General features: G+C 43.0%; 1 protein-coding gene across 2 annotated transcripts in view; it reads right to left on the bottom strand.

Annotated features, from left to right (window-relative positions):
• The window catches only part of Cdc14a (cell division cycle 14A), a 143,293-nt gene that overhangs the window by 67,572 nt on the left and 59,350 nt on the right, over positions 1 to 16,371 (bottom strand). For both annotated transcript variants that reach the window (XM_041652770.1, XM_041652763.1), the window contains exons 6-7: positions 6,337 to 6,403; positions 2,184 to 2,246 (exon numbers count right to left, since the gene is read on the bottom strand). In XM_041652770.1, coding sequence (XP_041508704.1) covers positions 2,184 to 2,246; positions 6,337 to 6,403 — 130 coding nt within the window. The remainder of the gene's footprint in view (positions 1 to 2,183; positions 2,247 to 6,336; positions 6,404 to 16,371) is intronic.

Below are 16,371 nucleotides of genomic sequence, written 5' to 3'. Positions count from 1 at the left end.
GAGAGGCAGAGAAGTCAGCTAGGTTTTTGTGCTGTATCATTTTTCTCTGTGTGAAGTGTTTGGGCCTCCTTTTCTTCCTCTATCCCACACACCTGAACAGCTCTTTTAATTGAAATGTCTTTAGCATTTAAGGGCATATTTAATGGTATGTACTCCATGCTCATATGCGTAGGGCAGAGATCCAGGGCCTGGAGCTCTTTGGGGATGAGCAGAGTTAGGTACACAACCTTAAGAGGCACCTATGTGAGTGAGAGGTTTATAAAATATGAGCTTCATTAGCCTCAGAGAAAACACAACTCACACTGTAGCTATATACATACATGTGTGATCGGAAGCGGTCTTTTAGGACTTGTTTTATTTTTGCAAAGAAGAATCAAACTATAAGCACTATCATTCCAATAAATAAATCATTCCAAGAGAAGTATAGATCAATTACTTTTTTAAATGACTGCATAAGTGATGTATATGTTTAAACCAGTCTTGTCCATTAGAAACACATTGCCCTTTATTTCTAGTTTTCTGGAGTTTGTTTGTTTCCTTCCTACCTTACTTCTTTCTTTGTTTTCTCTTTCTTTCTAAAATGAAAAGATTCTTCTGCCAGTACTAAAAATGCCACACACACACACACACACACACACACTGACACAGTTTGAACAATAGACTCAAATTTTTAAAAATTATACTAAACTTATTAACTTTATTAGACATAATGTTTCTGAACTTAAGGATTTCTATGCAAGAGCACAGAATATGTTTTCCCCTTAAGCCATGTCCCACCTATAAGGAACTTGCAGACTAGAAAGGAAATTAAAGTTGTATGTAAATGGCCTTGATGTTAGAAAAATAGGCACAAACTGTAAACGGTGAAACTAAGGTGAGGGGATTCCCCAAGGGTGATCTGGTCTCCACAGACTCTGACGGTGAAATGTTGAGGAGGAGGAGGTAAGGAAGGTGAAAACTGCAGAAAGCAAGCTCAGTCAGGGCAGAGACGTTTGAGAATCCGGGCTGGAACAGGACTGCGGACAGCAAGGAACGACAGCGAGACTCCAGAGGCAGTCGGAGCTTGGCAGAGCTGAGAGAGTGGGACACAGCTCACCTCAAGGCCAAGAACAAGACAAGACGGAGGCTGTTTAAGATCGTCCAGCTAGGCTTGTGGAAGAAGCCTGAGAAAGGGACCAGCGCTCAGGTAGAGAGCAACTCTAACAGTCCAGGGAGAAGAGTTCTGACCCAGGGTAAAGGAAATGACAGAAGGGCATCCTCCGTCACCAACCATGGGAACACAGCACTCACAGGACTGTGATGGGGGTAAAGGGGGCATTCTAGTCTTGAGTTTGGGTAAACAACAAGATGCCCCTCCATTATCACAGATGAAGCGATCAGAAGACCAAGTTTGAATGAAAGATGAACAGTTTATCTTCAAACACAGGATACACTTGACACACAAGCAAGATACTCAAATAGACATGCTCCAGACACCAGTCCAACCAGGGGAGTCAGCTCCACCTGCTAGGGAGAGTGATGGAGTTGATGGTTCTCCTGGAAAATCCCTACGGACAAGCTATGCTCAGGCAATGTCGGTCCCCTCACATTCTGTGGGCTCCTCAGCTCACAGAAACATTAATGCTTCTGGACCTCTCCTACGACTACTCCTCAGACCAGGGTAGACAAGCACCCCTGAACACTATTCGTCACTGTGCAGGCAGAGTTCACAATGGTGCCGTGGGGAAAAGAGCTGGGTTCGCGATGTTCGCAATGGAAGCAAGTGGCCAAGCGTTGGAACTGAGTGCAAGCAACTGCATTTCAATGCATAGCATTGAGAGTCTTAACTGAGAGCTTACTTATAATGTGCAGGTAATTTAGAATTTCACTACCAAACTACACTTCAAAATTACAAAGAGACTGTCAATGAAGTTTGACAAGAGAATGAATCTATAGGTAGGTAGGGAGATGATAGATAAATAGAAGGTAAATAGATAGATAAATAGATAGATAGATAGATAGATAGATAGATGATAGAGCTCTTCTATCTAAATTAAAACTTGATGACCCCCTAATAACCAAAGCTGACCACTATTTTTAAAAGATAAATGGTTTTTATTTAACAGGTAATAGTGTTTGATTTTTTTTAAAAAATTGAACCAACATAAAATTATATTCTACAAAAAATAATTAAGTGTACAAACCTCATAATGTTCATATTCATCCACATCAAATGTCTCAAAGTCAAAAAATCCATGCTGTAATCCCTAAAAGTAGAACTGAGTTAGTTTTCTGCACACAGCACTAGGACACCCTCCTCGTCCCTTCCGTCTAATCCCAGGATGGTCCCCACAACCTCAATGTAAGAGCCTCGAACTTGAGCTCTTCGCTGCCCAACAAGGGCCACTTACAACAGTGACAACTTTGGAACTACATACTCCGGAAACGTGAATGTGTGCCTCAGATAGGGGGCTTCCTCCCCAGTTTATATCCGTTCTATATGCAAAACTAATAACACACATAAAATGGAGCATACTAGAAAAGCGATAGCCAAAACCTACCAGGAACGAGACTTAGGACAAAATATATGACAGCGATTAACTTCTCACACAGGAGCAAAACCAGTTCTTCTTAGACAAACTTGCCTTCCTTCAACCATAATAAAATATTTACCGAAACAAAATATTTACCACAAAGGGCATTTTTCCTTAATGGCCCTAAATTCCTAAAACTCTGTTTTGGAGGTTATATGTTTCCTAATGGTAGTTTGAGCTAACCTAAGGATATACCATCTGCTCTTAAAATTCAGAAGGAAGAATGGACGTTTTAACAAAAGAAATACTTCATACATTTTTTTATGCGGTGACAAAACTCTTTAAAATTAGCTAGCTTGTTCATACCTAATATTTTCAGGAAAATAGAAGTATGTATATATGTATGTGTATATATACATATATATGTATATATACACCAGGAAGCTATAGAGATGATAGCCGAATATAAAACCATAGATACATTTAAAAGTTCTATGATTGAGTCATTAAAAATAGGCGGTGGTGGTGCACACCTTTAATCCTAGCACTCAGGAGGCAGAGGCAGGCAGATCGCTGTGAGTTCGAGGCCAGCCTGGTCTAAAAGAGCTAGTTTCAAGACAGGCTCCAAAACTACAGAGAAACCCTGTCTGGCGGGAAAAAAAAAAAAAAATGCCAGGAAGCCAAGTTGCAGTGCGTGGAGATAAGAATGTATATCAAAACGTGGGACCTGAACCTTCCACACCAGAAACACCAAGACTGCTTATAAAATAGGCTCCTGGGCCCCTTCCCAGAGTGTAAATCAGATTCTCTGGGACCGGGCTACAAGAAGAGTTTCTTCAAGCTATTTATTTATTTAGACCCAGGATCATGTAGCCTAGGCTGGCCTTGAACTGGCTGATCACCCTGCCTCCCCCTCCTGAATGCTGGAACCACAGGTATGCATCACCATAACCAATGCAGGTGGTGCTGGGGATCGAACCCAGGGCATTGTGCATGCTAGACAGGCATGCTACCAGCTGAGCTGCAGCCCCAGACTCAGGATACAAACACTATTAGGTCCAAAGAAAACTCAACAATCCACTTCTTCCCCCTTTATCTTTAAACTGTGTGGTTGTCTGTGTGTGTTCATACAACATATACACAATTGGGTATGATAATACATGATCATGGCAATACATCTAAGTCTGAAAACCACCCTCACTTCACAGGCAGTTTTTTAGCATGGTTTCCTAATGATTCTTACACATACCAAATGCTGGCAACAATGACCAACTGAATGAGTCCTAGAAAGTAGATGGGATACGATCAATAAGTTATAATTATCTCAACTTTTAAAAAGCTAATTAGGCAGGGCTGGAGAGATGGCTCAGAGGTTAAGGATGCTGACTGCTCTTCCAGAGGTCCTGAGTTCAATTCCCAGCAACCACATGGTGGCTCACAACCATCCACAATGAGATCTGGTGCCCTCTTCTGGCATGCAGTCATACATGGAGGCAGAACACTGTATGGTATACATAATAAATAAAATCTTTAAAAAAAAAAAAGCTAACTAGGCTGGGCATGGTGGCAATGCATTTCATCCTCTGTGAGTTCAAGGCCAGACTCTATCTCAAAAATAGTAACAATTAATTGATGAATTATTTATTAAAATAAATAGCTAATTAGTTCATCCATACAGCTATTAATTTCAGGGAAAACTCAACAGTGTACTGTTTTGCCTTTACCTTTATGTTTGTCCTGCATATTAAATACATGAACAAAGTGTTATGATAAAGGCAGTATATCGAAATCTGAAAAAAAATACCCTTAAAAGGCAAAAACAAGACCACGCTCTGTATACATTCCCAAAAGGATAAGCACTCAGTAGCATGAAAATAGCTTGCACGTGTCACCTTAAGCAAGGGACTCTACACGGGCATGTGTGTCTCAGTCGGAGACAACAACAACAACAAAAAACCTATCAGAGCCTTTTAAAACATCACCCGTACTTAAGAACACCCCTACATGAGAAAGGACTATGTTTAGAAAAGCCTTTATTCATTAATAAAGTCACACCTTTCCTGTTGGGCAGGAAGGATGTCATAAATTTCTATATTGAGATGCCAGATACCATAATAGGGCAGGGATGGTCCAGAGGGAACAGTGGATTGCACAAGCACTAGAGAAGAGACAGCTTCTGTCAGATGCAAGGACAGGCAAAATAATGACAGCCAGGAACAATAAATGCTTTCTTCCCTCAGGCGTGGTTCCTAAATGTTTTAATAGTGCCTTATACTATGTTGGGTAACCTGTCCATAAAACTCTAGACTACTATTTATGGGTGAACATTTGGGTTGTACTGCTGGCAAGTGTGGGGTTGAATGCTTCCATAGTTTTTATTGCTGCTCTTTTGTTTTTTTAATTTTAACTCCTTTAAAGTTTTTGAGAGTTTAAGATTATTTGCTGGGCAGTGGTGGCACATGCCTTCGATCCCAGTTTTCGGGACACAGAGACAGGTGGATCTGCATGCGTTCAGGACCAGCCTGGTCTACAGAGCAAGTTATAGTACAGGCTCCAAAAAGCTCTAGAGAAAGCCTGTCTCAAAAAGCCAAACAAAACAACAAAAAAAAGTAAGATTATTTAAGGGACCGGAGACCTGGCTTAGCATTTAAGAGTATTTGCTGCTCTTGCAAAGGTCCCAGGTAAAGTTTCCAGTGCGCACTTGAAGCTCATAACCCTCTGTAGCTCTCGTTCCAAGGGTTGCAATGCCCCCTTCTGGCCTCGACAGGCACTACATGTACATGATGTAAATACCTATTGTGCAGGCAAAACACTCAGGCACAAAAAAGTTCTTTAAAATAAAAGAAAACCGCTTAAGAATGGTAAAGTCATAAACAGATACACGGAATAGATAGCATATGTAAGCTGATTTTCTCAAAACAGGACAAAGTCTATTTTATGTTACAGCAGAAAAAAAAGAAATTTGCACTAAAACATCTCCAACTAGATTCATAGCTGAACAGGTCATGGAAAGCCAGTTCACCAAGTAGCTGTGACTGTTCCCTCTACAGAATTCAGAGTACAGCCTGCACAGTTTCCCGGGCTGTAAATTAAACCTGGGCCAGACATTGCTTAACTTTTCCATTAGGCACATAAATAATTAAATAACTACGCTTAATTAACTGACCTGACAGCGCATCAATCACCCGGAGGTATTGTTCAAACACAGACCACAGGGTCCCACCCGGAGACTCTATGATTCAGTTCGGCCTGGCACACAGCCAACCACTGACAACAGTGGCTTAGATAACCTTGTGCCCCTCCCACACTAAGAGCTAACTCGAAAAGGAGACAAATGGGTGGTGGAGCCATGCCATGGTCACAGCAACAGACGGGGGGCGGGGGGGGGGAGCAAATTTGTCTCCGAGTACAAATAAGTGGCTTAAACGGGGAAGGGTGGTCCCTCTCTTCCACCCCTCGCCCACAGCCCACCACTCTCCTGTCCCAGTGGGTTCTCCACTTCCAAATATTTTCAATCTGAGGTTGGCTGGATTTGTGAATAAAGAACCAAAGTATAGGAGGCGGTAGGGGAAGAAAAAGGTTAATAGGCTACAAAAAACGATGAAAGTTCATCATAGACATGTATAAAATTTTCAAAGAATAAGAAAAATAAATCTTTTAATTTTAAAAAAAAGCACAGAAACTGAAGGCTGACTGTATTTTACAGATCAATTATTCAGGAAGTGAAAAACCTTCTGCTACTGACTCTAGATCCTTCCAACAACAGGCACGGGTGTTGAAAATTATCCCTTCCCAGCTTTGGCGAAAAGAGAGAGAGCCTTACCTTTCTGATTCCTTGTAAACAGTCAAGGATGGTGAGGTTGTACGTGCAGTTTCCAAAGGATGCATCCCTGCAAGCACAAATAAAGACATTAGAACCGTGCACCCAGATTCTCAATTAAGAAACTGCCAAGTCAGTTGGGCCTGCAGGCCGGACCTCACCGCAGATCCAAGAGCCCGAGACTTCATTCATATTCCCACCCTGTGTGCCATGGGTACAGGCTTGAAGGAGTACCTTTACCTACCAAAACCTGGTATCCTCGTATACCAAAGGAAGATAATGACAGTCGCTATCATCCACAGGATTGGTTATCAAATGTCATAAAAATGACGTGAGGTCCTCCATCTAATGACTGGCACTTCATAAGCACTAATATAATATAATATAATATAATATATAATAAGCACATATTATATATATTATAGTCACTATTATCCTTTGGGAGAGGGGTGACACAATCTTGTTATATAGTCCAAGCTGACCGGGACTTACTGTGTAGACCAGGCTGGCCTCAAACTTGTAGTAATCTCTCTGTTTCTGTTTCCCAAGAACCGAGATCACAGAGTGTCTCAGGACACTTGGTCCATGACTACTCTTAATAATGGTGAATGGAGCTGTTTCAAATGAAGCATGCATGACTATAAAAGTGTTCTGGGAGGGGAACAACCTCCCGGCAGGAGCCAGTTCATCCAAGCCTAAAAAGGTAGAGAGCCAGGGGGACAACAGACGAGGGTCCACAGAACCTAGTAGTTATTTTAATACATGTATGCCACCCCTCCACAACAAGGCAGAAAATAAGAAGAATGCAGTTAATCCACCCACCAATTCGCTCAGTTTCTGGGAGCAACAGAAGCTCTGAATGCACTATGAAGAGTTCTCAGGAAGACTGGGGAACCACTAGGCGGGGGGGGGGGGAGTGGGGGGGTGCACGACAATAATCCCAGCATTCGAGAGGCAGAGGAAGGCCAATCTCTGTGAGTCTGAGGTCCAGCCTGGTCTACAGAGCGAGAGGAATGGCTCAGTGGTTGGGAGAACCTGAGAAAACCCAGGATCAATTCCAGCACCCACACGGCAGCTCAACAGCTGTCTGTAACTCCAATTCCAGGGGACCTGGCATCCTCCCACAGACATATGCATAAGCAAAGCATACAAAATAAATTAATTTTTAAAAAAAGACCGGGACCCAAAACCAAAATTATTTAATGTGTGTGTGTATCTATGTGTGTGTGTGTGTGTGTGTGTGTGTGTGTGTGTGTGTGTCTGAGGTCAGACACACCTAAAGGTGTCATTATAAGCAGCTGTGAGCTACCTGAGGCGTGTCCTGGGAATTGAATTTGGGTCTTCCACACGAACAATCTATGTTCTCAACCACTGAGTCATCTGTCCAGTCAAAAACCATGTTTCTAATTAAAAATAATACTTAAGCCTATTGTACTGAAGACTGAGGGCTCCGGGCTGTTTTATAGAGCGGCTTAACAGGCCTGTTTCAGGCAACCTAAACCTCAAGTATCAAGTTCGGGTCAGCTAAGCAAGAACTGGCCCTGGCGCTTTAAAAGGAGCAGCGTTCCAAGGTGTCCACAGCAAGAAACTTGACCCTGAGTTTCTCAGTCCCTCAGCTGGGCCCCAATGCTGACCCAAGACAAAGGACTGCTAAGCACTGAGCCTGGCACAGTCAGATGTCCCCAACGAGGTTGGCTCAAGGGCAGCATCCCGGGAGGGTGCCAGAGGAACTCTGCCTTTCACACGTAATTAACACAAGACCAAGTGTTATGTCGCCAACTATGCGAGGAAGCTTGACCCTGTGGTGTCCAAGCTGTGAGTTAAAAAGCAACCGCTTCATGATAGAGCTTCAGTATCCGATAGCATAGCATAGAAAGAGTGACTTAGCACAGCTTAACAGATGTCCCGTGAGCCCTCACACTTCTGTCAGCCTGTGTGAACAGGGAGGGCTAATCAGACTTCAACGGGAGCTGCAGTGACTCTGCTCAGGTTGTTTTTAAACGCCATCTGAACTCAAGGGTCCAAAAAAACACTTCCCTTTCCACAGTCCATGAAAAGGTCTGAGATGAGCTACTAGTTTATAGGAATACGGATTCCTTTGTGCACACTCTCTTTTTAGGAGAAGAGGACTTATCCTAAAGATAAATATCTCAGCAACCCCTTGACCAGCGGTCTGATAGTGTCTTACAGACCCATTCTCTATTGTAGTATGATTTTAGTACATAAGATAAAATACATAGGATTAACAGAAAGGGGACTCAATTAAATTTAAGCCAAGTTAACCAAAATATAAAACCAGAATGTGCAACACAACACCTTGATGAGTGCTTTGGAACTGGAGAGGGGATGCGGCAGTGTGAGCGTGCTTGCCTGGCACAGAGAAGCTCCCTGGCCACCCCCGCCATGCTTGGATTTGGTAACTGTTTTAATTTTCAAGACAGTATAAGCATAGATACTATCTTAAGCTAGATCGGCAATGTGATAACGTGTCTGCCTGTGATTTCTACTGTGACCACCACACTGCGGATCCCACTCTAGCTACCATCCAACATTAGCAATCGACTCTGATCTCAGAAACTAGAAGGAGAGTAAAACTGAAAATACATTGTTTTTCTCCTCACTGACTTTAAAGTCTCTTGGGAAATCTAGGTTTAAAGGTGCTGCTTTAAGTGTTTTCGAGTTTAATCTAAGGCCTGGGGAGACAGTTCAGGTGAGAAATTGCTTGCCCTGTAAGTTTGAGAACCTGTACTGGATTCCCAAAATCTATATTTTGTTTGTTTGTTTGTTTGTTTTGCTTTGTTTTGTTTTAAGCCTGATGTGGTATGGTGGTGAACTTGTATTCCCAGCACCAGGGAGACAGAGATGGGGCCCAGGAGAACCTCACTTCTTTTGCAAGTGGCAGGCCAGCGAGAATTCCTGTCTCAAAAACATGTGGATTTACTCATACACAAGCAGTGCACACATGCCTGTGTGCGCGTAGAAGAGAGAGACTTGGAGGTCCTTATACCCCGAGTCCATCCCTCCCCCTAGACACACTTGAACAGGTATATAAACATGAGGAAGCGCCTGGCCCAGGCTGCCCGAATGCCTGCAGAGAATGTTGATATTCCCATGACATCCCCTGTACCTTCACAGCCCCACTACTACAGTGACTGACGGGCAAACTCTGATGACTCAGTGGGAAGAAAGTTCATATGCCATGGACAGGGTTGGTGCACCATGCTGCTTTCACTGAAGGCTAAAAAGACAGAAGGTTTGCAAAGTGAAGTAGAATAAGGGAAGCAAATATCAAGTCTATCTTCCGTTCCAGGACAGACAACAAGCCTTGAGAAGCCTACTGTGCCGAGTGGCTTAGACGCAGTCATACATAGAGCCCCATGACCATTAGCTAACAACCGCAGGATCCTAAATCCTGTCCCCAGACTGGGCAAGAGAGAAGGGGCTTATTAGGGGTATCTGGCTCATACACAGTTGCAAGGGAGTCAACAGGGCAGAGACGGCCAAAGCAAACACACACAAAAACAAATGCCAGGGAAGGTAGAACACTGACCCGTCCATCTACCATGTCCTGTGGACTCTTGTTAAAGGCTTCCTTTAGCCAAAATCAAGCCAGACAGGGATGGTGGGGAGGGGTGCACAGTCTTTAAACTGGAAATCAGGTAGATAAATAGGAAATAAATTAGAAGACCAAGAAAAACGAATACTAAGTAATTAACAGAAAAATTCTCAAAGGGCTGGAGAAGTGGTCACACTGGGTCCTTCCTGAGGTGAGCTTGCAGGAACTGATTCAAATGGGATTTGAGAGTTCACTGAAGAAGCTGAAAGATTTTACTCCAAGGGAGCAATGTTCCAATCCATCAAAGAAACCAACCTGACCTGTGGATATTCATCACCCTCAGAACAGCAAAACAGTAAGAGCTGTTTGTAAACAGAGCAGATGCCCTTGAAAGCCACCAAGACACCTGCCCAAGGCAACCTGCAGAGTTGGAAGAGCCCATGCCAACAATGTTGCTTTTTAATCTGTGTTATAAAAACAAAAAAGGACTTCAGGAGCTTGGGAAATACCGGGCTCTGATGAAAAGTCCCTTTCTGCTCTTGAGTCATAACTCAAGGATTTGGATTCTCTCTTTCCTAAGACTCCCCTCCACAACAAAATTTAAATATTTTTAGGCCTCTGTCATCTTTGAAAAAGAGCCAGTCATGCGAAACTTGCTCGGTTCCATATGGTTCTTCAGCTACCACCTTGTCTGACTCTCTCTTAAAAATGGGATCACTGAAGACCCTCTTCATCTTTTTAATGGTGTTCAGTGCGCATAGAACGATCCTGTTGCCATCCAGTCCAGAACGTTGATACCACACCCAGAAGAAACTATCCCTCTGCAGCCACTCCTCTCCCAACCCCTTGGCAACCTCTCATCCGCTGTGTCTCTGGATTTACTTGCTGGCTCTCAATCCTCGGGACATTCTGGAAGCATCATCTCAGCAAGAAGTCACCCTCTCTTTTTCATACTCTCTTCTCAGGACCCCAGGCTTTCGTTCTACTTCTCTATCGTTACTCGCGAACCTCCCTTGCAAAGCTATCCTTTACGGTCTCTAGAGGGAGGCCTGAGCAAGCGCCAACCCAGGCTCCAACTCCTGTCGCTGCAGACCCCCTGTCTAGACTTTATGTGCAACAATATTACCTGGGCGGCTCCTTAAAAACAGACAGATAGGCCTCGTGGAGCTTCTGTATCAGCAGGTCTAGGACAGGGCCTGAGGCCCTGCATTTCTAGAGCTCTCAGCTGGTGCTGATGCTGCAGGCAGGAGGGGACACCCTCTTAACTCAGAATCATCTCTGCAGTGGCCCTCAAATCTCTCTCTCTAGTACACCATCTAGGAACTACACAAGAGTACAGCAGCCAGGTGCTGGGGCATGTGCCTGGAATCCCAGGACCTGGGAACTGAGGCAGAAGGTTTTCTATGAGTTTGAGGCCAGCCTAAAATAAATAGCAAGATCTCATCTTAACAAGCAAACAAAAAAAAAAAAAACCACCTAAAAATTTTTTTGGAAAATATTATTATCATCTTAAATTCACTATGAAAGAAGAAAATCTCTTGGACTGGGAATATAGCACTGTTGGTAGAATTCTCGTCTAAAATGCACAAGCCCTAGAATGGATCCAAAGCACTTAATAAAGTTGTGCACGGTAGGGAACAACTGAAATTCAAGGTCATTCTTAGCTACACAAAGAGTTCAAAGACAGCTTCAACTTGAAGAAAAGGGAAGGTGGGGGGAAAAAGACAGACAGAGAGAGAGAGAGAGAGAGAGAGAGAGAGAGAGAATCTTGAATCTTTCCCCTACCCAAAATCACTAGCAACAACTAGTTTTCTGGCATCGTAGGTAAAAAACAAATTGAAATAACACAACTCACACCGTCCGTCAAGTTCTGGCCCCTTTTTCTACTTGCATCCCTGTCTCTTGGGGTCACCAGAAAGCGTTCTATTCCCAGTTCTAGTGACGTAACCATTCCTAGACATTCTCACCAGTTTTCTTCACTAAAACTGGGGTGTTTCTTAAAAGCACATCTCCTTCCTGACTTCCTGACTGTCCTCAGGGTAAAGCCCCTAGCCCCGTGATGGTTGCCCTCGCCTGCCTCTCAGCATCATTTCTCCTGGTCCACTCACTCTGTGTCCTGCCTCAGTGGCCTTCGCTTGGCAGTTCAAATCTGGCCACCCGTGGCTCTCCACAGAACCTCTGCCTTTGCTAGTGTCTGTGCCTTCTCCTCTCCTCTACTCAGGGTATCTCCGTACACCTTCTTCTCATCTCTACTTAGGTACCTTCTGACCTCAGCTCAAAGATCATGGCTCTCTGGGAGGTCTCCAACCCTACCTTGAGCTAGATCTGGTTTCTAGACTCCTATCCCTTACACTTGGATGTAATTACAATTTAAAGTTGTCTCCTGGGATGTTTATTTTGGCTCTTGACTTCTGTGTCTGTAATAGTATTGGAACTATACATTTATTGTTCATCAATGTCACCTTAGCACCTGGTACAAAATAGGTAATAAATAAATGTCTCTAATTACAAGCTCAAATTAGACAAAGAAGCTCAGGAGGTCATAGAGAAAATGGTCTATGATATTTTAGGATTCCTTTTGCTAACTCGAGTAGCCTGCAGCCTCATTTCTCAGTAGCAAGAACAAATTTCTTTGCATTAATTTCAAATCCTTTCTGTCTATTTATGGTCATTATCTTCTGTCTTCTCTATCAATGAGTACTGATTGACAAAGCCAAAATGTGTTCATGTCTGAGAGTTACCTCTTACATGTGTGTGCACATGTGCCACGGTGCACACATGGAAGTCAGAGGACAACTTTCCCTTTCACCATGTCGGTCCCCAGAGACCTAACCCAAGTCATCAGGTCCAGCAGCAGGTGCTTCACGCACTAAGCCACCCCCACCAGCTCACCCTTTAACGTCTGATTGCAATCTATCTCAATTCAGACTCGACAGATTCCAAGTGTTCAGGAGCACATAGTGAACAGTGCAGCCCTAGACTTGAGAACTGGACACTACTGTGTCTATATTGTATGACCCTATATTATTATATAATCCCTGAGAACACTATTGTGTCTATATTGTATGACCCTATATTATATAATCCCTGAGAACTAACACTATTTTGTCTATATTGTATGACCCTATATTACATAATCCCTGAGAACTGGACACTATTGTGTCTATATTCTATGACCCTATATTACATAATCCCTGAGAACTAGACACTGTTGTGTCTATATTGTATGACCCTATATTATATAATCCCTGAAAACTGGACACTGTTGTGTCCATCTTACATGATAGCATAATACTACATAATATCTGAGAACTTCGAACCTCTGAGCAGATGGATTGCATATGAGTAAGGCCTGCAGGGAACGACAGACTGGACTGCTTATAGCTTTTAGATCAACAAGATGAAAATAATTTGTGGAGACAACAAAGCTGCCCCTGAAAGGACAAAGCCAAATAACCTCATGAGGGCAGGGTCCAACGCTTTTCAGACTTAACATCCAATTTCAGACAAATCACTTGGCTCATCCAAAGAAAGAAAGAAATGAGAACTTGGTTCTAATTCACGACTTAAAGAGTCACAGCAAACAACCAAGACAGACCTGTATGAAACTAGGTATAGTACCAGAAGACAGTCACAGAGCTCTGCTCTGCACCTCTCATCAACTGTTGACTGACATCCACGTAACAATACAGATTTTCTGTGTGTGTGTGTGTGTGTGTGTGTGTGTGTGTGTGTACATAATGTTTGGAGGCCAGATATCAATATTGGGTGTCTTTCAATATTTCTCTCATTTGTTTTTATTATTAATTTTTATTTACTTTTTATGTGCAAGAATATTTTGTCTGCATATGCGTGTCCCACATACATTCCTGGTGTCCTAAGCAGTCAGAAAAGGGCCTTGGGTCCCCTAGAACTGGAGTAGTAGATGGCTATGAGCATGAAGACGCTGGGAACTGAACCAGGGTCCTCTGCATGAGCAAAGAGTGCTGTTAGCTGCTGAGCCATTTCTCCAGCTCCCTACAGCTTATTTTTTTTAATTATTTTTTATGTTTTGAGTGTTTTGCTTACATGTATTTCTGTGCATGTGTGTGCCTGGTGCCCACAGACGTCAGAGGAGAGCACTGGATATCATGGAACTGGAATTATGGATGGATGTAAACCACAAGTGTGGGTGCTGGGAATCTTCTGCAAGAACAACAAATACTCTTAACCACTGAGCCAACTCTCCAGCCCCACAACTTCCTTTTTGAGACAGCATCTCTCTCTAAACCTAGATTTGCCGATACTGACTGACAGCAAGCACTGGAATCTGTCCATGCCCTCCTGCACCCCCAGCATTGGGGTTATAAACACACACGTGGGTTCTGGGGATCATAACTCTGATCCTCATCCCTACACAATATAAATTCTTTACCCACTAAGCCATCTCATCAGCCCACATTTCCTTAAAAATAAAAATAATGTTAATCCCAGCACTCGGGAGGTAGAGATAGGTGGAAACGAGGCCAGCCTGACCTACCAAGTGAGTTCCAGAACAGCCACGACTGTTACACAGAGAAACCGTGTCTTGAAAAAAAAATTAAAATAATAAAGATAATGGAAAATTGTCATAAAGGCAAGTGGTTACAGTCCCTTATCATTCGGGTGTTAAGATGAACAACCGAAACTGCTAGGCACAGAGAGAACACAAGTTTGGCACCAGTATCTGAACCCACAAAAGTAATAACAGAAAAAAATATCCTGAACCAACTTTCATAACACAAATCACTGCCATATGATTGGGGGGGGGGGATGATGGAGAGAGAGAGACAGAGACAGAGAGAGAGAGACAGAGGCAGAGAGAGAGAAACAGAGAGAGAGAGAGCGCGCGCACTGGATCTCACCTCCCTGTGAGTTTAAGGAGTCACAAAACTTTAGGTTGTTTCTGGTCTCAGGCTCTGTAAATGGTGTTTAACTGCCATTTTATTAAGAAGAAAAAGGTGGTAAGAGTCTATTTTTCATGGCTACCCAAGTTCCAGAAAGTATTGCATAGCTGTTCAAACCAGACTAAGCAGGCTGGACGGCAGAAGCCAGCTGTTGTCCACCTCACTGAATTCTTCTCCATTGCTAAGCACCCAAATCAATAATTTATAAAAGATCCATGTAGTCCTTGGACGGACCCCAAAGACCACAAAAAGTCAAAAGAACATTTTAGCCAAATGCAATGGTACGCGCCTTTAATCTCAGACTCTGGGGGTAGTGGCAAAAGGAGCTCTCTGAGTTCAAGGCCAGCCTTGTCTACAGAGCCAGTTCCAGGACAGTCAGAACTAAATTGTTCCAAAAAACAAGCAAACAAAACCATCACAAACTCATTTTTGAAACTCAACAGAAAAAATATATATGTGATAAAGAACTGTTACCCTTTGAAATAAAAAGTTAATTACTAAACAAACTTTGACAAAAAATCATGACGCCATATTTAAACTGGCAGGTATCTGGTATGTTTAATGTGAAGATATAGGCTTTATAATCACCAACATCTACCAACATATGTTTGCTTTGCTTCAAAGAAGGTATCCTTGTGCCAAGTTCTAAGTGGCTGACCCTTCTGCGCCTTTGTTAAAAGAACTGCAGGTTCTGGCATGCCCAACTGATGTACAATAATTGCTTTTGAGATCTCCCATTAAGGTTCAGCCTCATAGCTCAGCAACCAAGTCATCACAAAGGGTCATCCACAAACACAACAAACACCTCCCTGAACACAAACACTAGGAGTCCATTTGCAGAGTAAGTGGCATTAAAGGATTGTCAGTGGGAGGTTTAGAGTATCGCTAAGGATCTCAGGATGTTCTGGGAGAAAGCTTGGCTAGCCCTGTTCATGCTGCATAAAAATGTCACTATTTGAAAAGCAACTTTTATTTCCCAGACTCTCGGGAAACGGCACAAAAACAATTCTACAAAACCATAGCAAATTATTCTGATCCCAAGGGATCATTTTGTTCCACCCAGGTGTGAATCAGGAAACCTGCCTTAGAATGTTCCAGAGAGTAGTTCTGCCTCATGTTAATCGGGAGGGAATCTGTATGTTGGAAACTTTTGGGTTAAACAGATGGATTCATTATTCAACGTCAATCAACTCTTTTAAATAGGAATATGCTTTACAAATTCCCAAGAGAGAAGTTGTAAACGTTGATCATTCCGCTTGGGCTTCATTTCCTCTATCATCTGAGAGCATTTCTCTAAGTGGCCACAAGTTCACACGTTAGGGTCATACGGAAAGCATTCCGAAGCCAATACCCAGATCTCAGCTGGCGTCAGCTGCATCAGAACTTCCGGTATTGGAACCTGAGTGTCGATACCATCATAAAACTTCTGAAGTACTCTGACAAGTTGGAGTATGCCTGACTCTGGGAACAATGACCTAACAGCCAGAGACTCCAGACTTGGGCAAGCTTGGGGGTGGAGGTGCTAGATCAGGGGGAGTTGGGAGTGACATGGCATAC

Source organism: Microtus oregoni, unplaced genomic scaffold (genome assembly GCF_018167655.1).
Source record: "Microtus oregoni isolate MIOR12 unplaced genomic scaffold, Mior012 000000F_ref0000247, whole genome shotgun sequence".
NCBI lineage: Eukaryota > Metazoa > Chordata > Mammalia > Rodentia > Cricetidae > Microtus > Microtus oregoni.
The sequence above is the reverse complement of the archived record's forward strand: the minus strand, read 5'-3'. Positions and strand labels throughout refer to the sequence as shown.